Genomic DNA, 23,452 nt, shown 5'->3' with positions numbered 1-23,452 from the left:
GAAACGTCTTCAAAGGAAAAACAAAGGAAGTCCAGTTGCCTCCTGAAAAAGCACCTTTGGGGGAAGGATGAAAGGGAAAGAGGAAGATGGAAGGGAAACAAGGAGAAGGATAGGAGAGAGAGACAGAGAAAGAGGAAGAAAAAGGAAAGAAAGAAAGAAAGAGAAAGAAAGAAAGAAAGAAAGAAAGAAAGAAAGAAAGAAAGAAAGAAAGAAAGAAGAAAGAAAAGAGAGAAAGAAAAGAAAGAAAGAAAGAAAGAAAGAAAGAAAGAAAGAAAGAAAGAAAGAAAGAAAGAAAGAAAGAAAGAGAGTCTGCAAGGAGTATAAATCCTTCCATTTCCCCACCATCCCAGTCAGAGCCGAAGAAGCTTCTGGGAGGGGAAGCGAAACGTCTTCAAAGAAAAAAAAACACAAAAAAGTCCAGTTGCCTCCTGAACAAAAGCAAATTTGGGACAACCTGGATGAAGGAGAATCTCCACGGGCATGCCATCTGATTCCACCCAGTCTGAATGCCTGCAATGGATAGACACACACACACACACACACACACACACACACACACACACACACACAAACCCTGCCCTACGTTGTGCGCCCGTTCCACTACTAGGGAGATACCAGCTTCGAATTGCACAGAGCGGTTTCGGTCCTGAAGTGCAGTGGGTGGAGCAAGGCGGAAGAGGCTTCAAATTGCCCCTCTTCACTTCGAGAGGCGTGCGTCAGTCTCCAGAGACACCGTGGAGTCTCAAATGTTACATGAGCAGTTTGGGAGGCTGTTCTGGATCCGAACCCGAAGCGCTGGAATGCCGAGGGGTGGCCCCCCCCCCAAAAAAAATCAGAGCACGAAACAGCTGAGTTTGAAAAGCGAGATGCTGGCTTGCGATACACCGAGGCTTCGTGAAAATGGTCTGTACGGCAGGGGGTCTTCAAACTCGGCAACTTTTAAGACTTGTGGACTTCAATTCCCAGAATTCCTCAGCCAGCCCGGCTGGCTGAGGAATTCTGGGAGTTGAAGTCCACAAGTCTTAAAAGTTGCCGAGTTTGAAGACCCCTGCTATGCGGTTACTCCTTGTGACCGTTTAGTGAACATTTGAAGTTAACAGCGGCACTGAAAAAAAAACGACACGACTGTTGCTCACAGTTACGACCGTCGCGGCATCCCCATGGTCACGTGATCAGAATTCAGATGCTTGGCAAGTGACTCGTATTTATGACGGTCGCAGGGTCCCGGAGTCACGTGATCCCCTTTTGCGACCGTCTGACAAGCAAAGTCAACGGGGAAGCCAGATTCACTTAACAACCAGGTTCCTCACTTAACAACTGCAGGGATTCACGTAACAACGGTGGCAAGAAAAGTTGTAAGATGGGGCAAAACTCACTGAACAAACGGCTTGCTTGGCAACAGGAATTTTGGCCTCAGTTGTGGTTGCAAGACGAGGACTACCTGTACAGGCGAACATGCTTAGCAGTTTTAAGATATTTGGATTTCAGTGCACAGAATTCTCCAGTGAGTCTGCTTTAAGAGGGGTGGACTTTAAGTCCCAGAATCCCCCAGCCAGCATGTTTTAAGATGGGTGGACTTCAACTCCCAGAATCCCCCAGCCAGCATGTTTTAAGATGGGTGGACTTCAACTCCCAGAATCCCCCAGCCAGCATGCTTTAAGAGGGATGGACTTCTACTCCCAGAATCCCCCAGCCAGCCTGCTTTAAGATGGGTGGACTTCAACTCCCAGAATCCCCCAGCCAGCATGCTTTAAGTGGGATGGACTTCCACTCCCAGAATTCCCCAGCCAGCCATGCTTTAAGAGGGGTGGACTTCCACTCCCAGAATTCCCCAGCCAGCCTGCTTTAATAGGGGCGGGCTTCCACACCCAGAATTCCCCAGCCAGCATGTTTTAAGATGGGTGGACTTCAACTCCCAGAATTTCCCAGCCAGCCTGCTTTAAGAGGGGTGGACTTCCACTCCCAGAATTTCCCAGCCAGCCTGCTTTAATAGGGGTGGACTTCCACTCCCAGAATTCCCCAGCTAGCATGTTTTAAGATGGGTGGACTTCAACTCCCAGAATTCCCCAGATAGCTATGCTTTAAGATGGGTGGACTTCAGCCTCTAAATGATCAGTATCCCAAGTTTGAAAAATTAATGCAGACATTAAAAAGAAAAAAAAAACTTTGATCCCATCAGAATTTAGGAACAGAACTTTATTGACCTCAGCTTAACAAAGGACCCAAATTTGTCAAGATCAGATTTCATCTGACTACCGTAATTGTCTTCCTTTTCTGAATCAAACAACGTTCTTAATAGATTGTGGGAATGCTGTAGACATAGTATATCTTGACTTAAGCACAATGTTTGACTAAAAGTACCGGGCGATGTGGAATATAGCACATCCTACCTACGCCATGAAGCTGGGAATGCTCTAACATTGGAAGTTTTTTAAGAAGAGACTGGACAGCCATTTGTCTGAAATGGTATAGGGTTCTCGGCCTGAGCAGGGGGTTGGACTAAATGACCTCCAAGGTCCCTTCCAACCTTGTTGTTGTTGTTATTTGGTTACTTCTCTTTCCTCCTTAACCCTCTGCTATCTCGGTTTTTTTCTCGTTTTGTCCGATCGCAGGTATCCCTACTCTTATCGTCCTGGACACTAAGGGAGACGTGATCACCCGACAAGGCCGAGTCGAGGTCCTGAATGACACTGAATGCCAGGAGTTCCCCTGGCACCCCAAGCCTGTCTTGGAGCTAACCGACTCCAACGCTGTCCAGCTGAATGAGGGTCCTTGTCTGGTCCTTTTTGTAGGTATGCAAACCACCCCATCCCCCCCCCTCCACGAAATTGGATTTTGCTTGTCATTTGTTTCTCTTTGCCAGCAAACGAGGAGGGAGCAAAAATCGGATAGAAGGGTAGTTTGCTGCAAAAGTGCTTAGGTCTGATGAAGCTTCTAGTCCTCATGATTGCAAAAGAGGTACTTCCTGAGTACCATGTCTTAGTGGACGTAAAAAATGCAAGTAGAAAAATAGGGACCACTCCAGTGGGAAGGTAACAGCGTTCCGTGCGCCTTTGGCGTCTAGTCACGCCGGCCACGTGACCACGGAGACGTCCTCGGACAAGCGCCGGCTCTTCAGCTTTGAAACGGAGATGAGCACCGGCCCCTAGAGTCGGAAACGACTAGCACGCATGTGCGGGGGAAACTTTACCTTTTACCTTTACCTTCTGTAAAAATACTTAACGTTTGGTGAAGTGTCTAGTCCTCAATGGAAAAAGGATATTTATGGGGACAGTTTCTTAGTAGAAGTGTGGTCTTCTGTAAAAGTACTTAACGTTTGGTGAAGTGTCTAGTCCTCAATGGAAAAAAGATATTTATGGGGACAATTTCTTAGTGGAAGTGTAGTCTTCCATAAAAGTACTTAAGTTTGGTGAAGTTTCTAGTCCTCATGATTGCAAAAGAGATACTTCCTGAGGACCGTTCCTTGTGGAAGTGTAGTCTTCTGTAAAAATACTTAACGTTTGGTAAAGTTTCTAGTCCTCCTTAATGCAAAAAAGATACTAATGGGGACAAGATACTTCTGGGGGCAAAAAGATATTTCTGGGGACAACTTCTTAGTGGAAGTGTAGTCTTCTGTAAAAGTACTTAAGTTTGGCAAAGTTTCTAGTCCTCATGATTGCAAAGAGCTACTTGGGACAATTTCCTGGTGGGAATGTCGTTTTCTGTAAGAGTACTTAAGTCTGATGAAGTTTTTACTCCTCATTATTGCAAAGAAATCCTGGGGAAAATTTCTTGGTGGAAGTGTCGTCTTCTGTAAAAGTACTTACGTTAGTTTGGTGAAGTTTTTAGTCCTCATTGCAAAAAAGATACTTATGGGGACAATGCAGGAGTGTCGTTTTCTACAAAAGTACTTAAATCTGGTGAAGTTTCCGGTCCTCATGATTGCAGAGAGATATTTGGGATAATTTACTGGTGGAAGTGTAATTTTCTGTAAAAGTACTTAAGTCTAATGAAGTTTCTAGTCCTTGCGATTGCAAAGAGATACTTATGAGGACAGTTTCCTGGTGTATGTGCAGTTTTCTGTAAAAGGACTTAAGTCTGATGAAGCTTCTAGTCCTCATGATTGCAAAATAGATATTTGTGGGGGTGGTTGATGTCACAATCTGAGGAGGTTGAATTAGATTCCTGCTGTTTAAGAAACTGACTTATTAAATCTGTACTCTTAACTCCTGAGAGTTGAGAAAATCGCGGTGTGCCCAACGAAAGAAAACATGTTTTGCGTGAAGGCCTGGTGGCAGATTATGGAATTTGGAACATTGCGCTGCAAATTATGGAATCGTAATATGGAACAAATTTGCAAATCTGGTTCTACTCCGGATCAACCAAACATGGCCCAGGCCTGCATGATTTTGTGCTGTGCCCTCTTTTGCTTGCCTCCGGCCCAGAGAGAGAATTTTTTCTTTAACAGTTCCTGTTTTAAAGCGGTGGTTTCCTTCATGTCCCAACATATGTTTTTCCCTCCAGATGCTACGGGTCATCCTCAACGTATGATGACTTGCTTAGCGACCGTTCGAAATTACAATGCACCGCAAAAGAAACAGATTAAAGCATGCTGGCTGGGGAATTCTGGGAGTGGAAGCCCACCCCTCTTAAAGCATGCTGGCTGGAGGATTCTGGGAGCGGAAGTCCACCCCTCTTAAAGCAGGCTGGCTGGGGGATTCTGAGAGCGGAAATCCACCCCTCTTAAAGCATGCTGGCTGGGGAATTCTGGGAGCGGAAGCCCACCCCTCTTAAAGCAGGCTGGCTGGGGGATTCTGGGAGCGGAAGTCCACCCCTCTTAAAGCAGGCTGGCTGGGGGATTCTGGGAGCGGAAGTCCATCCCTCTTAAAGCAGGCTGGCTGGGGGATTCTGAGAGCGGAAATCCACCCCTCTTAAAGCATGCTGGCTGGGGGATTCTGGGAGCAGAAATCCACCCCTCTTAAAGCAGGCTGGCTGGGGAATTCTGGGAGCGGAAGTCCACCCCTCTTAAAGCAGGCTGGCCGGGGGATTCTGGGAGCGGAAGCCCACCCCTCTTAAAGCATGCTGGCTGGGGAATTTTGGGAGTGGAAGCCCACCTCTCTTAAAGCAGGCTGGCTGGGGGATTCTGGGAGCGGAAGTCCATCCCTCTTAAAGCAGGCCGGCTGGGGGATTCTGAGAGCGGAAATCCACCCCTCTTAAAGCATGCTGGCTGGGGAATTCTAGGAGTGGAAGTCCATCCGCCTTAAAACATGCTGGCTGGGGGATTCTGGGAGCGGACGTCTCCCCCTCTTAAAGCGTGGTAGCAGGGGGATTCTGGGAAGTGGAAGTCCACCCCTCTTAAAGCATGCCGGCTGGGGAATGCTGGGAGTGGAAGTCCACCCCTCTTAAAATTAATGACTTTGAAAAAACAAAAAAAAAACCAGCCCTGCTACGATGAGAATCCCTGCTTGTGGGGATGTAGGAATCGGCGCTAAGCAGAACTCCCTTCCTGCCGAGGAACGCTCAGATCCCCTCAGGAGGGAAAAAGGCAGCCGTGTTTTTCCTCTCTCGGCCCGCCACAATCCCATATGCTGCGTTTGTTGCTGGGCCTGCCATCACAGGAACTCTCTTCGCGCCCCCGCGGTGTCTGAATGGGGTATTTGTGAAACCCCTGGGGTGCGCAGCCAGCTCCTTTCATCCGTCCTTAAACAGCACATGCAGTTTAAGCCCCTCTCTTTCCTTTCCTCCCTGGGTTTTATGAGGGGAAAAAACGCAGGGGGTGGCTGGTTAGAAGCGGCAATTGTGTTGCCGTAATTAATTCTCTTTTTTGTGCGTGTGCTTTTAAGCCTTAATCTGCATGTTCCTCCGATCGCCTCCCCGAAACTAAGCTTGTTTGAGGGGGTCAGAACAGACCCGCCGTGCTCAAAGCTCGGAATCGGCGGTCGTTGTTAGAAGAGCGTGACTTTTGCGCCCGTGTCGGTGTGCGGGCCTCGAGTTGTCTGGTGTGCGATTTGGGCACCGGCTGAAGGATCCTTGGTGTTTTCCTACAGTTGGTTAAACGGAGAGCCGTTGGGGTGGGGGAGCTGGAGGGGTAGGGGGGGCTGACCTGGAAGTTGAGGATAGTCCTCGACTTACGACCACAATTGAGCCACCAAATTTCTGTTACTAAGCGAGACATTTGTTAAGTGATTCATGACTTCTCTCGCCCTGGTTGTTGAGGGAATCCTTTGCGATTGTTAAGCGAGTCGCCGGGCTGTGAAGTCCATCCGGCTTCCCCCACTGACTTTGCTTGTCAGAAGGTCACAAAAGGCGATCACACGACCCCGGGATAGAAATAGAAATAAATAGAACAGGGAATAGAGTAGAGTAGAATTAGAATTAGAATTAGAATTAGAATTAGAATTAGAATTAGAATTAGAATTAGAATTAGAATTAGAATGGAATGGAATAGAGAATAGAATAGAATAGAGAATAGAATGAATATAGAGAATAGAATAGAACAGAATAGAATATTTAGAATAGAATAGAATAGAAATCTTTATTAAGAATAGAGTAGAATAGAATATTTAGAATAGAATGGAATAGAATAGAAATCTTTATTAAGAATAGAGTAGAATAGAATTAGAATAGAATAGAATCTTTATTTAGACTAGAATAGAATAGAATAGAATAGAATAGAATAGAATAGAATAGAATAGAAATCTTTATTAAGAATAGAGTAGAATAGAATTAGAATAGAATAGAATAGAATCTTTATTTAGACTAGACTAGACTAGAATAGAATAGAAATCTTTATTAAGAATAGAGTAGAATAGAATTAGAATAGAATAGAATCTTTATTTAGACTAGACTAGACTAGAATAGAATAGAATAGAATAGAATAGAATAGAATAGAATAGAAATCTTTATTAAGAATAGAGTAGAATAGAATAGAATAGAATAATGGAATGAAGTAGAAGAATAGACTAGACTAGACTAGACTAGACTAGACTAGACTAGACTAGAATAGAATAGAATAGAATAGAATAGAATAGAATAGAATAGAATAGAATAGAATAGAATAATACAGCTGGAAGGGACCTTGGAGGTCTTCTAGTCCAACCCCCTGCTCAGGCAGGGACACTGCGACCTGTCTTAAATATGAGTCAGCTGCTAAGCTTTTGAATTTTGGAAGACCTGACCATGGGGATGGGGCAACGATCATAAGTGTGAAAAACGGCAAAAAGGAGTACCTTTTTTCAGGGCCATTGTAACTTTGAGCGGTCACTAAATGGAACGGTTACAAGTCGAGGACTGCCTGTGATGTATGCCCTGGCTGAATTGTCCTCCGGGAGTCAGTGAGGCGGGAGAGCCACAGAGGGTGGGCTGTCATGGGCATGCCTTTATTTACACGTGGGTTGCACACACACACAGCTTGATTTATAGCAGGGGTCTTCAAACTTGGCCCTTTTATGACTTGTGGACTTCAACTCCCAGAATTCCTCAGCCAGCTTTGCTGGCTGAGGAATTCTGGGAGTTGAAGTCCACAAGTCATAAAAGGGCCAAGTTTGAAGACCCCTGATTTATAGGACATTTACGACACAAAGCAGATTCCAAGGTCTTACATGTCGCTGTCCCGGTTCAGTCTCCTGCCTTCCTGCGCACAGGCGAGATGGAAAGACTGCAGGGAGTATGGGGGGGGGACCGAGAGAAAGATTTGGGGGGGTCTTGTTCCCCACCCCCGCCCCATTTTAAACCCGACACTTCTTTTAGCGCCTGCAATTCCAGTCCTTGGGCGATTTTGCTTTTTCTGGGTTTTCGTTATTTCGTATGACGGTTTTTAATAACAACCCAGTGGGACCCACATACAGATGTGTTCAGAACACAAATAGAAATTTGCAAAATGGAAGCTATTGGGTCAGTGGAGCTGTAAGTTGCTTCGCAGGAGGGAGGGAGGGAGAGAGGAAGGAAGGAAGGGAGGAAGGGAGGGAGGGAGGGAGGGAGGAAGGAAGGGAAGGAGGGAGGGAGGGAGGGAGGGAGGAAGGAAGGGAGGAAGGAAGGAAGGAAGGGAAGGAGGGAGAGAGGAAGGAAGGGAGGGAGGAAGGAAGGGAGGGAGGGAGCAAGGAAGGGAGGAAGGAAGGAAGGAAGGAAAGGAGGGAGGGAGAGAGGAAGGAAGGAAGGGAAGGAGGGAGGAAGGAAGGAAGGAAGGGAGGGAGAGAGGGAGGAAGGAAGGAAGGAAGGAAGGAAGGGAAGGAGGGAGGGAGGAAGGAAGAGAGGAAGGAAGGAAGGGAGGGAGGAAGGGAGGAAGGAAGGAAGGGAGGGAGAGAGGAAGGAAGGGAAGGAGGGAGGGAGAGAGGAAGGAAGGAAGGGAAGGAGGGAGGGAGAGAGGAAGGAAGGAAGGAAGGAGACAGAAGGGGGAGGGGGAGAGAGAGAGAGGAAGGAAGGGAAGGGAGAAAGAGGAGGGAAAGGAAAGAGAAAGAAATTGGAAGAAGGGAAGAAGCTAAGGGGAAAGGAGGAGAAGGAAAGTGAGGGAGGGAAGAAGGAGGAAAGAATGGAGAAAGGAAGGAAAGAGAAGGCTAAGGAAGGCAGGATGGAGGAGATGGGGAAGGCAGGAAAGGAGAGGGAAGGAAGGAAGGTAAAAGAAAGGGAGAGAGACGAGGGAGGAGGAAAGGAAGACAGGAGGGAGGGAGGAAAAAGGAAGTGGGAAATGAGAATAGGAAGCAGAGAGGAAGAAGGTTGGCAGGAAGGAAAAGCCTGAAAGAAAGCAAAGGCGGCGGGGGGGGGGGGGAAAGAACAAGGAATACGAGATGGAAAAAAATGAGAGAAAGAGAGGGAAGGAAGGGAATAGAAGTGGAGAAAGGCAAAGAGGAAGGAAGGAAGGAGAGAAAGAAAGAAAGAAGGGAAGTTAGGATGAAAAAAAGAGAGGCACAAAGGAAAGGAGAAAAGAAAAGAAAATGTAGGAAAGGAAAGGAAGAGAGAAATGGAAGGAAAGAAAAGGAGAGAAAGCAAAAGAAGGAAGAAAAAGGAAGGAGGCCATTTTGAATTCCAGGTTTAGCCTGATTTTTTTTTCTCCTCTCTTGGGGGGGGGAGTTTTTTTCTCCTTTTCTCCCCCCCCCCGAAAAAAAAAACACAATTCATAACCTAATTTTTTAATTTTTAATTTTAACTGGGTTTTTAATTTTTCTCAGGGTCTCATTTAATCTTTTTTAATTTGTTTTTAACTTTTGTATTGATTTTCTTTTAAATATCCTGTAAACCGCCCTGAGTCCTTTGGGAAAGGGCGGTATATAAATCAAATAAATAAATAAATCAAATAAATAAATAAATAAATAAATAAATAAATAAATAAATAAATAAATAAATAAATAAATAAATATTCCCTCCTCATCCTCTTTGCTCTCCATCAAGCCTTCCCTACACCCAGGGCTTTTTTTTGTCATAAAACGCTCAGAACGGCGATCCGGCACCTTTTTGGGATGGAAAGCTAGGCAAGGCGGGTTGTATGACATGTGTCCGGCACCGTTTTCTTTTTACAAAAAAAGCACTGCCTACTACACCCATCCCGGCTGCCTGTTTTAAGAAGGGAGGAGGATTCGAACAAGGAGCACATTTCTCTGGCTTTCGGGGTGGGGTGGATTTCCATGTGACCCAAATTGGGTGGGTTTAATTGGGGGTGGTGGTGGGGGGAGCTGCCTCACCAGTGATGGATAACTCTGGGAAAGAGGATGGGCTAGTCTAGCCGTGTGTGTGGTTGCGTCTTTCTTTTGTGTCTATAAATTCGGCGTATTTAGCAAGACCTTCAAACTGGTCCAGAGATTTTTTTTTGCCGCATTGGGGTGGAAATGCATCATTCTACTTTTCTTTATTTTATTTTTGCCCTGCTGTCAAAAACGATGGCATCTGATGGGGCAGATGTGAACATACAGGAGAACCCAGAGATGTGAACCCAGGGACCCGTTGCTTTGCAAAGGAAAAATAAAAATAAAATAAAGCCATAAGATCAAGTAACATAATAAAAAGAAAGTACCATAAAGTAAAAAAAATCAAATAATCCAGTAAAAAATGAGGAGAAAGGAAACAAAGTAAAAATAATGCAAAAACGTAAAAATAGAATAGAATAAAAAATAAAGCAAAGATAAAGATAAAAATAAGGTAAAGGTAAAGCAAAATAAAATAAAAGTAAATAAAATAAAATAACAAAAAGCATCGAGTGGAATAGAATGAAATAGGAGTAAAAAAATAAAATAATAAAATAAAGTCAAATAAAAATAAAATAAAATATATCAAATAACGAAATAAAATAAAATGTAAAATAATAAAATTAAATAAATAAAATTAATAATAAAATAAAAATAAAAAGCTAAAATAAAATAATAAAATATTAAAACAAATATTAAAATAAAATATTAAAACAAATATTAAAATAAAATAAATAATAAAATAACAACAAAAAGCATCGAGTGGAATAGAATGAAATAGGAGTAAAAAAATAAAATAATAAAATAAAGTCAAATAAAAATAATCAAACATATAAAATAACGAAATAAAATAAAACGTAAAATAATAAAATAAAATAAAATAATAAAATAAAAATAAAAAGCTAAAATAAAATAATAAAATATTAAAACAAATATTAAAATAAAATAAATAATAAAATAAAATAACAAAAAGCTTCGAGTGGAATAGAATGAAATAGGAGTAAAAAAATAAAATAATAAAATAAAGTCAAGTAAAAATAATCAAACATATAAAATAACGAAATAAAATAAAACGTAAAATAATAAAATTAAATAAAATAATAAAATAAAAATAAAAAGCTAAAATAAAATTATAAAATATTAAAACAAATATTAAAATAAAATATTAAAACAAATATTAAAATAAAATAAATGATAAAATAAAATAACAAAATAAAATAAATAAAATAATAATAAAATAAAATAAGCAAAATAAAATAAAATAAACGAATACAATCCTGCTGTGGCCTTTTTCGCCCTTGCATCAGGCTCTGCCGCTTTGTCCTGCCCCTAATTTGATCCCTTTTTTGTGTTCAGGTGAAGAATCTTAGCAGCAAAGACCCCCCCCGTCTCCCCTCTTTTCCACCCCTCCCCACACCCTCGATTGCAAATGGGACTTTTTGAGGCAGGGGGGGCCTGGGGGGGCCCTCATCCCTCCAGCCTGTCTGTTCCTCTGCAGACCGTTGCATGGGGGGGGTGGCGGGGGGGGCTTTGTTAATCGGTTTCACCCCGTTGATATTTGCCCCCTCTTGGTGGGAGATCCAGCAGAGGTCAGCCCAAAAAAAAAAAAAAACGGAGCTGGAGCTGAGCCAAGGGGATTTGGGGAGGGGGTCTCTAGGAGTGGGAGGGGGACTGGATTAATCCCATTAATAATGTTTCCTTGCTGAACGCAAACCCAGAAAGAAGCTGGGAGGAATTTCAAGTTTTGTCCTCCCCAGATTCTCTTCTGGGTTTAATTAACACCGGGCCAGGTTGCCCCTTTTGGGGAGGGGGTGTGTGTGCAGACGGAGTCTTCTTGCTCCCCCACCCTTCCCCAAAAACCCCTCCCCCCAGATACGCCCCAAATTCACGACCCCCCCACCCCCTGATGAGATTTTGCTGATCTGCCCAGACTTTTCACCGGCTACAGACTGTTCATTTAATGCCAGGGGTGCTCAAATTGGGCCACTTTTAAGACTTGTGGACTTCAACTCCCAGAATTCCCCAGCCATGGGGAATTCTGGGAGTTGAAGTCCACAAGTCTTAAAGTGGCCCAGTGGCCCAGTTTGAGCACCCCTGATTCAGGGACTGTTCAGAGTTACAAAGGCATTCAAAAAAAAAAAGTGACTTACGACCGTTTTTCACACTTAACAACTGTTGCAGCATGGAGGGGCGGGAGGGGAAGAGGAGGGGGAGGGGAAGGAGGAGGAAGAAGAGGAAGACCGTGGGATCTTTAGTGCTCTCTAAGTTTGGATGGCAGACATTTCAATGACCGAACTAGGTAACTTCATCAGTGCTAGAAGGGAGGGGGGGTTGTGGAATGGAGGAGGAGGAGGAGGAGGAGGAGGAGGAGGAGGAGGAGGAGGAGGAGGAGGAGGAAAATATGGAGAGAAATGCTTAAAATAAATGAAGAGAACAAAAGCCCCACCCAAAAAAAATCTAGGAATGCAAGCAGAAGCAGAAAAGAGGCAGCTCGTAAAGAATGAGGACTAGAAACTTGAAACGTGTGTCCTGCCTGCCACTTTCTGCAGTCACCCTAAAATTAAGTGGAAGCTCTGCTGCAAGTAGTACTCAACTTATAACCAGTCGCTTAGCAACAGTTCGAAGCTTCGGTGGACCCTCCCTCCTACCCACCACCCACCTCCGTGAGAGTTACAACTCAGATTTGAAGGTTTGTCATCACCAGGGCTTTTTTTTCTCATAGAACGCTCAGAACGGAGTTCCGGCACCTTTTTTGGATGGAACCTTGTAGGGTAGGCAAGGCGGGTTGTGAGTTCCGGCACCTTTTTCTTTTACAAAAATAGCACTGGTCATCACCTTCCACCCCTGTGGTCACGTGACCAGGTTTTGAGGGTTTTGTAACTCGCCCCACCGTCATAGGACCGCAACTTAACAACTTTTTCCCCCCCGGAAGCCGGCGTTTATACTTCCAGTTCCCTGCCCAAACCGACCGATATAACGAACAGTGGATTCACTTAACAACCGCAGCGTTCGCTTTACGAACAAATGCAAAAAAAACCCCAAAACCATAAAAATGGCGACCCACTTTACGACCATAATTGCCAGGCTCCGTGATGGTCACAACTCGAGGAGTATTTGTAAGGTGTTTATAGAAAAACCCTCTACACCTTGTGCTCTGCTCTTTCTTTCTCTTCCTCTCTCCCTCCCTCCGTCCCTCTCTCTCTTTCCCTTCCCTATCTCCCCCTCTCTCTTTTTCTCTCTCCCTCCCTCCCTCTCCCTCCCTCTCCTTCCCTCTCTCTCTATCCCTTCCCTACCCCATCTCACTCCCTCCCTCCCTTTTTCCTTCCCTACCCGTCTCTCTCTCTTCCCCTCTCTCTCTCTCTCTCTCTCCCTTTCCTGCCATCTTCCTCCCTCCCTCTGTCCCTCTCTTTCCTTCTCTCCCGTCTCTCCCTCTCCTCCCCTCTATCTATCCCTTTCCTACCCTATCTCACTCCCTCCATCACTCCCTCTTTTTCCTTCCCTACCTCGTCTCTCTCTCTCTCCCTCCTGTTCTCTCTCTCCTCCTTCCCTCTTTCCCTTTCCTACCCCCATCTCTCTCTCTCCCTCTTTCCTTCCCTCTCTCTCTATCCCTTCTCTACCCCATCTTCCTCCCTCCCTCCCTCTCTTTTTCCTTCCCTACCCCATCTCTCTCTCTCACGCTCTCTTCCCTTCTCTCTCTTTCCCTTTCCTGCCCCCATCTTCCTCCCTCCCTCCCTCTGTCCCTCTCTTTCCTTCTCTCCCATCTCTCTCTCTTCCTCTCCTTCCCTCTATCTATCCCTTTCCTACCCCATCTCATTCTTTCTCTCCCTTCCTCAGTCCCTCTCTTTCCCTCCTTCTCTTTCTTTCCCTTGCCTATCCCATCTCTCTCTTTCTCTTTCTCTTTCTCTTTCTCTCTTTCTCTCTCTCTCTCTCTCTCTCTCTCTCTCTCTCTCTCTCTCTCTCTTCCTTCCCGTCTGTCTCTCTCCTCCTCCGTCTCTCTTTCCCTTCCCTATCCCCCCCTCTCTCCCTCCTTTTTCTGTCTAAACCCCCTTTGGGGACGTGATCATCATTCCTTCTTCGGTATGCCCGTGTTTCAGATTCCGACGATGATGGAGAATCCGAAGCAGCCAAGCAGCTGATCCAGCCCATCGCCGAGAAGATCATCGCCCAATATAAAGCCAAAGATGAAGAGATCCCGCTGCTGTTTTTCGTGGCTGGAGAGGTAAGGAGAAGAAGGGTCAAACAAGCAGACATTCGTGGTTTACGGGCAGTGGTGCTTCAGGCAGGCTTCTAGACTCATCGGCCTGCCTTAGCCCAGTTTCCACAACCTGGGACTCTTTCCCAGAAGCCTCAGCGACAGCCACACTCCAGGTAGTCCTCCAAGTACGACCACAACTTGAGCCTAAAACTTGGGTTGCTAAGTGGGAAATTTGTATTTTGCCCCATATTACGACTTTTCTTGCCACATTCCTTACGTGAATCACCGAAGGTGTTCAATTAATAACCCGGTCGTTAAGTGAATCTTGCTCCCTCATTGACTTTGCTTGTCAGAAGGTCGCCAAAGGGGATCACGTGACCCTGGGACACTGCAACCGTCGTAAATACGAGTCAGTTGCCAAGCGTCCCAATTTTGAACATCTGACCAGGGAGATGCTTCAGCGGTCGTAAGTGTGAAAAACGGTCGTAAGTCACTTTTTCCAGTGCTGTGGTAACTCTGAATGGTCACTAAGCAAGCTTTTTTAATTCAAGGACTGCCTGTATTTCTTTAGCGACCGTTCAAAGTTACCACGGCACTGAAAAAAGTTCTTCATACTTACGACCATTGCAGCATCCCCGTGGTCATGTGATCAAAATTCAGACGTACGGCAGCTGGCTCATATTTATGACGGTCGCAGTGTCACAAGATCTCCTTTTGTGACCTTCTGACAAGCAAAGTCAACGGAAGTCAGATTCCCTTGTCACTACTTTAACAAGTGAAGTGATTCTCTTAACAACTGTGGCAAAAACGGGCGTAAAATGGGGCAAAACTCACTTAGCGGCTGTCTCTCTTAGCAACGGAAATTTTTGGCTCAGTTGTGGTCGTAAGTCGAGGACTACCTGTATTTTTCTGAACCTTGATGACTTTAAAGATGACTGAGGGATGCTGACTAAGGAATTCTGGGAGTTGAAGTCCACCTTTCTTTAAGCCATCCAAGAGGAGAAATCCTGGCCTAGGGAATGCTGGGAGATGAAGTTAATGTTTTGGCGGGAATGTAGAGAATTGCAGGCCCAGCCAAGGGAGTTCCAGGGAGAACTACAATACCCAGAATTCCACGGAAGAACCCTGACCTCCCATTGTAGTACAGAAGAAGCAAGATCATACAGCAAGGGGTCTTCAAATTCGGCCCTTTTATGACTTGTGGACTTCAACTCCCAGAATTCCTGAGCCAGCCACGCTGAGGAGAAATGGAGAGGTTTCCATGCTGAGCCATGCTGGCTCAGGAATTCTGGGAGTTGAAGTCCACAAGTCATAAAAGAGCCGAGGTTGCCTACCCCTGGCCTAGGCCGCTTTATGACTTGTGGACTTCAACTCCCAGAATTCCTGAGCCAGCCACGCTGAGGAGAAATGGAGAGGTTTCCATGCTGAGCCATGCTGGCTCAGGAATTCTGGGAGTTGAAGTCCACGAGTCATAAAAGGGCCGAGTTTGAAGACCCTTGTCATACAGGTACAGTAGACCCCGGCTTACGACATTTCATTTAGCGACTGTTCAAATTTACAATGGCACTGAAAAAAGCGACTTAATGACCATTTTTCCCACTTAACGGCCGTTGCAGCATCCCGCATGATCATGTGATGAAAATTCGGTGGCTTGGCAACTGGCTCGTATTTATGACAGTTGCAGCGTCCCGGGGTCACGTGACACACTGTTGTGACCTCCTGACCAGCAAAGTCAGTGGGGGAAGCCGGATTCACTTAACGACCGTGTTAGAGTGATTCACTTCATAACTGTGGCAAGGAATGTTGTAAAATGGGGCGAAACTCAGTTGACAGAGTTGCAACGTGTTGAGTCTTGCTTTGCGTGAGGGGCGGTATCTCTCGTTTTCACCCAGTACGGTTCATGCCAAAAAAAGAGAGACCCCTCCCCACTGTCCATCCTGGGTGGAGGGGCTGAACACTTAGCCTAAGACGTCACTAAGTGGGGAATTGCACTTCCTCAGTGGGGAATGGCTTCCCTCCAGAAGCTGTGAGTGCTCCAACATTGGAAGTTTTCAAGAAGAGACTGGACAGCCCCGGGGGTTGGACTAGATGACCTCCCAGGTACCTCCCAATGCTCTTATTCTGATGATGATGTCATCCATTCAGTTGTGCCCGACTCTTATTAGAGTCCAGGTCTCTCCATATCACCTGATCTTTCACGAGGGGCCATCCTCGAGTTACGACCGAAATTGAGGACCAAATTCCTCTCGCTGAGTGAGACAGTTGTTAAGTGGGTTTTGCCTCATTTGATGACTTTTCCTGCCCCGGCCGTTAAGTGAATCTCTGCAATTGTTAAATTAGTCACCCAGTTGTGAAATGAATCCGGCTTTCCCCCACGGACTTCGCTTGTCGGAAGGTCGCAAAAGCGGAGCACGTGATACACACACACACACACACACGGGACGCAGCCACCGTCATAAATACGAGTCAGTTGCCCAGCGCCCAGGCTTTGATCACCTGACCCTGAAGAGGCTGCAACGGTTGTAAGTCTGAAATGGGGTCACCAGTCTCTTTTTTTTTCTTCAGCGCTGCCGTAACTTCGAACGGTCGCTAAATGGACCGTTGCGAGTCGAGGACTATCTTGAGAGTGGGTTCACCTCCGTTTGGTTGCCGGGCTGTCCCCTGTTCTGTTGCTTCCGCCTTTATTCAAGCAAGGGCACCTTAGCCCATCAGCCCTTCCCAGCCCCCCCCCCGGGACACCAGCCCTAACCCTAACCCCCCCCCCCCAAAAAATGGTCAGGAGACACCCCACCCGCCGCCCGGATCTGCCTGCCTGCTCCGCTGATCGCTGAATGTGTCCGTTGTTGTCCCAATGAATCCTAAAACAAAAGACCCCTCTGCGCCCCTTCCGCCCCTCCCCGCAGCCCCTTCCCCACGCCGCCCCCCCCACTCCTTCAACCCACCCCGTGGCCGGCCTTGCCCCCTACAACACAACCTTTCATTCATTCGCCAATGCCATCTGCTTGCCGGCTCGGCTGACGGCTCTGTGAATGACCCATTCATCAAACTCCAGGCTTCGCCCTTCCCGCCAGCCCTTCCAGGGGAAGGGGGCTGCGGCAGGGTGGGTGGGGTGGGTGGGTTCACGAGGAAGCGGCCACCCTGGGGACAGATGGGGGGGGCTGTCTCTTCTAACACCACACACACACACACCAGGTTGGGTAAGTTAGTCCTTGCAACAAGGGTCTAGACGCGATGAAACCGGGGGGGGGGGGGAAATAATAAGAAGCCGTTTCGGAGCTGGGGAAACACCTGTTTGCGACTGAGCAAAAGGGGGCATGGATTTCCCCCTCTGCAGAAACCAGACACACACACACACACACACACACACACACACCCAGAGTCTATGGAACTGACACTATGACCCTACTCGAGTGTGGAGTAAAGAAATCCCTTTGCGGGGTGGGTGGGTGGAGGAATTTCCACCAAATTCCAGGGGGGTTCGTTTCGCGTTTTTTTTCCCCCTTCTTCTTCTTCTCAGCCGAGGGAGGGAAATTGCGGTGCTGATTTCTGGATTTTTTTTTATTTTTATTTTTAGCCCGCAAAATGCCACGTTCAGCCCCTGGTGCATCGTTTGGGGTCTCCAGGCTGGGGGGGGGGAGGGCGGGTCCTTGGGTGCATTGCAGAGGGGTAGTGGGGGGGGAGGAAACAACAGCGTGCCAATTTCAGACAAACGTACACACACACACACACACACACACCTCTCCGACAATAGCCCTGCCTTCTTGTGGTCTTCAGCATTCACAGGAGTTGCACCCGCCATTTTGCGGAGGGCAGGAAAGGGAGATGGACGCAGGCAGGCTGGCCAAAACGAACCACACAATAGCCGGGAGAGATAATAAATTCAGCCATAAATTCTAGCAAGCCTCCGAGCCGCAGAAGAAAGCCGATGCAGAATATCCATCCGGTGCCGGGGCGAGATTTATTTTTGCTGACTTCAAAATTATTCTAGGCGGGTCATTTTTCCTCCAAAAAAAAAGCTGATTGCGGCGAGCGATGCCAACAAAAATCAAATTATTGAAGGCAACGGATGCTATTAAAACGGAAGCCGGGGAGGGGGGGTGGTCCAGATTATTTAAACGTTTTGCTGGTGTCCAAAGTTGGAAAAAGTTCAGGACAAAGAAATGGGTTCTGAAGGGGTTTTCCTCAATATTGGCACTGATCGGGTGTGTACTTGGCATAGTAAAGGATGTTCAAGAGAGGGAGGGGTGGGAAACAGGGACCCCTCCTTGGTGGATGCCAACTTGCTAAGGAGAGAATATTGTGACCAGCCTTAAAGCAAGAAGGAAAGGATTAAGGTAGCCATACCTCACAAGGGTGTTGTGTAATGTGGGAAGGGGACTGCAGAGCATACATAGCAGATTCTGGATCAATGTTAAGATTTCTGGACTTTCACTCCCAGAATTCCCCAGCCAGCATGCTTTAAGAGGGGTGGACTTCATCTCCCAGAATTCCCCAGCCAGCATGCTTTAAGAGGGGTGGCCTTCCCACTCCCAGAATTCCCCAGCCAGCATCTTTTAAGATGGGAGGACATCAACTCCCAGAATTCTCCAGCCAGGATGCTTGAAGATGGGTGGACTTCATCTCCCAGAATTCCGAGCCAGGGTGCTTTAAGATGGGTGGACTTCATCTCCCAGAATTCCGCAGCCTGCTTTGAGATGAGTGGACTTCCACTCCCAGAATTCCCCAGCCAGCCTGCTTTAAATTATACAAATTAAATTATTATTATTATTATTATTATTATTATTATTATTATTATTATTATTATTATTATTATTATTATTTATTTAAGAGGGGTGGACTTCCGCTCCCAGAATTCCCCAGTTCGCATGCTGGCTGGGGAATTCTGAACGTTCGCCTATCTTAAAGCTGCTAAGCTCGAGAAACGCTGCTCTGAAGATAATTATGCAATTATGCACCCACCATACAGCGAAGTCTACCTCTGAAATTTGCAGTTTCCAGGATAAAATTTGAGGGGAGCGGAAGGTGCTGTTAAAGAAGAGAAAATTCAGAAGTGTAAAAAAAAAAAAAGATTTAATTGCACGCCCCCCCCCCCCCCCAAAAAAAATATATGGAATAATAGTGCTTCCTTCAAGTCTTCCAGCAGCAAAGAACAAACTGGGGACCGGGAATGAAACAGACATGAGACTTGAAACACCACCCAAAAAAGATAATAAATCTAAAGAATTTCAGCTTGGGGGGGGGGGGAATCCAATATTGAGAAATGCTTGCAAAGGAGGAAAATCCAGAATTAAGGAACGCTAGATGTGGTTAGGGAATCTGCCCTGTGGCTGGAGATGATGCAATTCAAACCCAGTACTTTGCAGACCGCAAGAAGATTCCAGCTTTATCCCAGGAAAGTTCTTTGTCTCCTACACAGCTATTTTAAGGTGGACTCCTTCACCCCCATCGTCCTCTGCCTGCGTGGACTTTTTGGGCTGTCCAAATCAGCACTGAATCCTCATCCGGCGGGCGCCATCTGCCAAAATGCAAGGGAGCGTGACCAAGTTAAGCTGGGGGGTTGCAAGGACGTAAGCCAGGGATCCTCAAACTTGGCCACTTTAAGACTGGTGGACTTCAACTCCCAGAATTCTTCAGCCAGCCAAACTTGGCCACTTTAAGACTAGTGGACTACTACTCCCAGAATTCCTCAGCCAGCCAAACCTGGCCACTTTAAGACTGGTGGACTTCAACTCCCAGAATTGCTCAGCCAGCCAAACTTGGCCACTTTAAGACTTCAACTCCCAGAATTCCTCAGCCAACCAAACTTGGCCACTTTTAGACTTCAACTCCCAGGATTCCTCAGCCAGCCAAACTTGGCCACTTTTAGACTTCAACTCCCAGAATTCCTCAGCCAGCCAAACTTGGCCACTTTAAGACTGGTGGACTTCTACTCCCAGAATTCTTCAGCCAGCCAAACCTGGCCACTTTAAGACTAGTGGACTTCAACTCCCAGAATTCCTCAGCCAGCCAAACTTGGCCACTTTAAGACTTCAACTCCCAGAATTCCTCAGCCAACCAAACTTGGCCACTTTTAGACTTCAACTCCCAGGATTCCTCAGCCAGCCAAACTTGGCCACTTTTAGACTTCAACTCCCAGAATTCCTCAGCCAGCCAAACTTGACCACTTTTAGACTTCAACTCCCAGAATTCCTCAGCCAGCCAAACTTGGCCACTTTAAGACTGGTAGACTTCAACTCCCAGAATTCTCCAGCCAGCATGGCTGCCTGGGGAATTCTGGGAGTTGAAGTCCACCAGTTTTAAAGTGGCCAAGTTTGAGGACCCCTGATGTAAACAAACAAACAGACAAAAAACCCCGCCACCCCATCATATATGTACGAGTTTTATTTCCCATTCAATAGTGTCAAGTTTTTTTGCAGACTTCTGCAAAAATAAAATAAACCGGCTTTGGGGTAGAAAAAATACCATCTGAATTGGGCTCCCCACCCCCATTGACTTTGCTTGTCAGAAGGTCGCAAAAGGGGATCACGTGAACACCCCCCAAGACACTGCAGCCGTCACAAATACGAGTCAGTTGCCAAGCCTCTGAATTTTGATGGTGTGACAGTCGTAAGCGTGAAAAAACGGTCATAGGTCACTTTCTTCAGTGCTGGTGTAACTTCTCCTGGTCACTAAATGAACGGTTATAGTCCTCAACTTACAACAATTCATTTAGTGACTCTTCAAATTTACAAAAGAACTGTAAAAAAAGTGACTTACAACCGGTTTTTCACACTTAACGGCCGTTGCAGCATTCCTGTAGTCACGTGATCGAAAATTCAGAGGCTTGGCAACCGACTCGTATTTATGACGGTTGCAGTTTTCCTGAGGGGGTGGGTGGGTCACGTGATCCCCTTTTGCGACCTGCCGGCAATGGGGAACAAGCCAGATTCACTTACTGACCGTGTTCCTCATTTAACGACTGCGGCGATTCACTTCAACAGCCGTGGCCAGAAAGCTCGTCAGATGGGGCGAAACTCCACTTCCGTTTAGCAACAGAAATTTTGGGCTGCACTGTGGTCGTAAGTCGAGGACTCGTCGTTCAACCTGGAGCAATAAACCTGAGTTGCAACTTGATGTTTGCTGCTGATATTTAGAATGGAATGGAGCTGGAAAGGGACCCTGGAGGTCTTCTAGTCCAGCCCCCTGCTCAAGCATTAGACCCTATACCAGGGGTCGGCAACCTAAAAAAGAAAAAGAGCCACTGGGAACCGGTTCCATCACAAATTAAAAAAAGAGGGAGCCGCGTGCGTGTGTCCATGCACGCGCATGCGCAAAAAGGTTTTTTGCGCATGCGCGGACGCACGCGGCTGCCATTTTTTAAAAAATGAGATGGAACCGGTTCCCGGTTGCCCGATGGCGACGGCCCGTCTGCAAAGCTGCCGCTTTCGGCAGCTTTGCAGACTGGCCGTGGCAGCTTCCGCAAAGAGCGGCGCCCCTGCCCATTCCGAGAGGTGCGCGTGCACCTCTCCAAACGACCGGAGGTGCGCGCGTACCTCCGCGCGAATGGGCAGCGGTGCCGCTCTTTCAGGAAGCCCGCCGCGGCCCGTCTGTGAAGCTGCCGAAAGCGGCAGCTTAGCAAACGGGCTGCGGCAGCTTCCGCAAAGAGCGGCGCCCCTGCCCATTCCGAGAGGTGCGCGCGCACCTCTCCGAACGACCGGAGTTGCACGCGCACCTCCGTGCGAAGGGGCAGCGGCGCCGCTCTTTCAGGAAGCTGCCGAAAGCGAAGGGGCAGCGGCGCCGCTCTTTCAGGAAGCTGCCGAAAGCGGCAGCTTCCTGAAAGAGCGGCCCGCTGCCCGTTCGCGCGGAGGTACGTGCGCACCTCCCCAAAGGTTTGGGGAGGTGCGCGCGCACCTCCGGTCGTTCGGAGAGGTGCGCACGCACCTCTCGGAATGGGCAGGGGCGCCGCTCTTTGCGGAAGCTGCCGCGGGCCCGTCTGCTAAGCTGCCGCTTTCGGCAGCTTCACAGACGGGCCGCGGCGGGCTTCCTGAAAGAGCGGCACCGCTGCCCGTTCGCGCGGAGGTACGCGCGCACCTCCCCAAAGGTTTGGGGAGGTGCACGCGCACCTCCGGTCGTTCGGAGAGGTGCGCACGCACCTCTCGGAATGGGCAGGGGCGCCGCTCTTTGCGGAAGCTGCCGCGGCCCGTCTGCTAAGCTGCCGCTTTCGGCAGCTTCACAGACGGGCCACGGCGGGCTTCCTGAAAGAGCGGCACCGCTGCCCATTCGCGCGGAGGTACGCGCGCACCTCTCCAAAGGTTTGGGGAGGTGCGCGCGCACCTCCGCCCATTCGGGGAGGTGCGCGTGCACCTCTCCAAATGGGCGGTGCCACTCTCCATTTGGAGAGGTGCGCGCGCACCACTGCCCGTTGGAAGAGGTGCGCGCGCACCGGGCGGCTGGGAGCCGCAGGTTGCCGACCTGTGCCCTATACCGTCTCAAGGCAGGTGATAGAATGGCTTGTAATGATACAAACCAACTTTATAATGAGATTTATTCTCTCTTTTTGTGTCTTTTTCCTTGTCTGTCCTCCCCCCCCCCCAATATCCAGGATGACATGACCGACTCTCTTCGGGATTATACCAACCTGCCCGAAGCCGCCCCCCTCCTCACCATCTTGGACATGTCTGCCCGGGCCAAATACGTCATGGATGTCGAAGAGATCACGCCACCGATTGTGGAAACTTTCGTGAATGACTTTCTGGCCGATAAACTGAAACCTGAGCCTATTTAAAGCCAGAGATGAGGCAGGGATTTGGGGGTGGGGGTGGGGGTTCATTCATCACCCCTTCCCCACCTGTTAGACCAGGGATCTCCAACCTGGGCAACTTGAAGACTTGCGGACTTCAACTCCCAGAATTCCTCAGCCACCCCTGGGCAACTGGAAGACTTGGGGACTTCAACTCCCAGAATTCCTCAGCCAGCATAGCTGGCTGAGGAATTCTGGGAGTTGAAGTCCCCAAGTCTTCCAGTTGCCCAGGTAGGAGACCCCTGTCTTAGACCCTATTTAAAAGTGGCTGGGTCGGTCTACCACCCCCCCCCTTCGGTGCGGGCCGACCGTCATTTCCTTGTGGTGCCTTGTTTTAACCCAGATGATGTCTCTTGTCTAAACGCTTTCCAGGTGACTCTTTGCAAGCAAGGGGGTGTGTGGGAGGGTGGGGTGGGGTGGGGTCTTCCGGGAGGGGAAGATTTGACATTGGGAGGGAGGGAGGGAGGGGGAAGGGAGATGGGGTACCCTGAGGCCATCCAGACGGGGCAGGAAGGAGATGCTTAAACTTCTGGTGGCAAGTGGTCTTCATAGCTGGGATGGATTCAGAAATGACGTTCCGGAGCCCCCAGCGAGTTCGGCGCTGCGGCCTTTTCCTCTCCGCAGCCCCCTTGCCCGCTTTTAGCGAGGGAATGAATCCCTTTTCATTTCTTCCACCAAGCGCAGAAAGGGGCAAGCGAGTCGGCCCATCGAAATGATGGTTTAAAGACGGCTAAAGCCAAGGATGTTACAGCAAACTAAGCCGAGGAAGGAGAAGCTGTTCTCACTATATCCGGATTGTGGTGTTTCTCAGCGGTAGCAGCTTGA

General features: G+C 47.7%; 1 protein-coding gene across 2 annotated transcripts in view; it reads left to right on the top strand.

Annotated features, from left to right (window-relative positions):
• NXN (nucleoredoxin) overlaps positions 1-23,005 on the top strand; it is a 55,039-nt gene extending 32,034 nt beyond the window's left edge. Inside the window, exons 6-8 of one of the 2 annotated variants that reach the window (XM_083379804.1) lie at positions 2,613-2,792; positions 13,748-13,872; positions 22,430-23,005. In XM_083379804.1, coding sequence (XP_083235930.1) covers positions 2,613-2,792; positions 13,748-13,872; positions 22,430-22,612 — 488 coding nt within the window. In that variant the 3' untranslated portion in view covers positions 22,613-23,005. The remainder of the gene's footprint in view (positions 1-2,612; positions 2,793-13,747; positions 13,873-22,429) is intronic. The other variant, XM_083379805.1, reaches the window with a different exon arrangement.
• Positions 23,006-23,452: the final 447 nt, after the last annotated feature.

Source organism: Vipera ursinii (genome assembly GCF_947247035.1).
Source record: "Vipera ursinii genome assembly, chromosome: 1".
Lineage (NCBI taxonomy): Eukaryota > Metazoa > Chordata > Lepidosauria > Squamata > Viperidae > Vipera > Vipera ursinii.
Note: the sequence above shows the minus strand (reverse complement) of the source record. Positions and strands in the feature narration are given on the sequence as shown.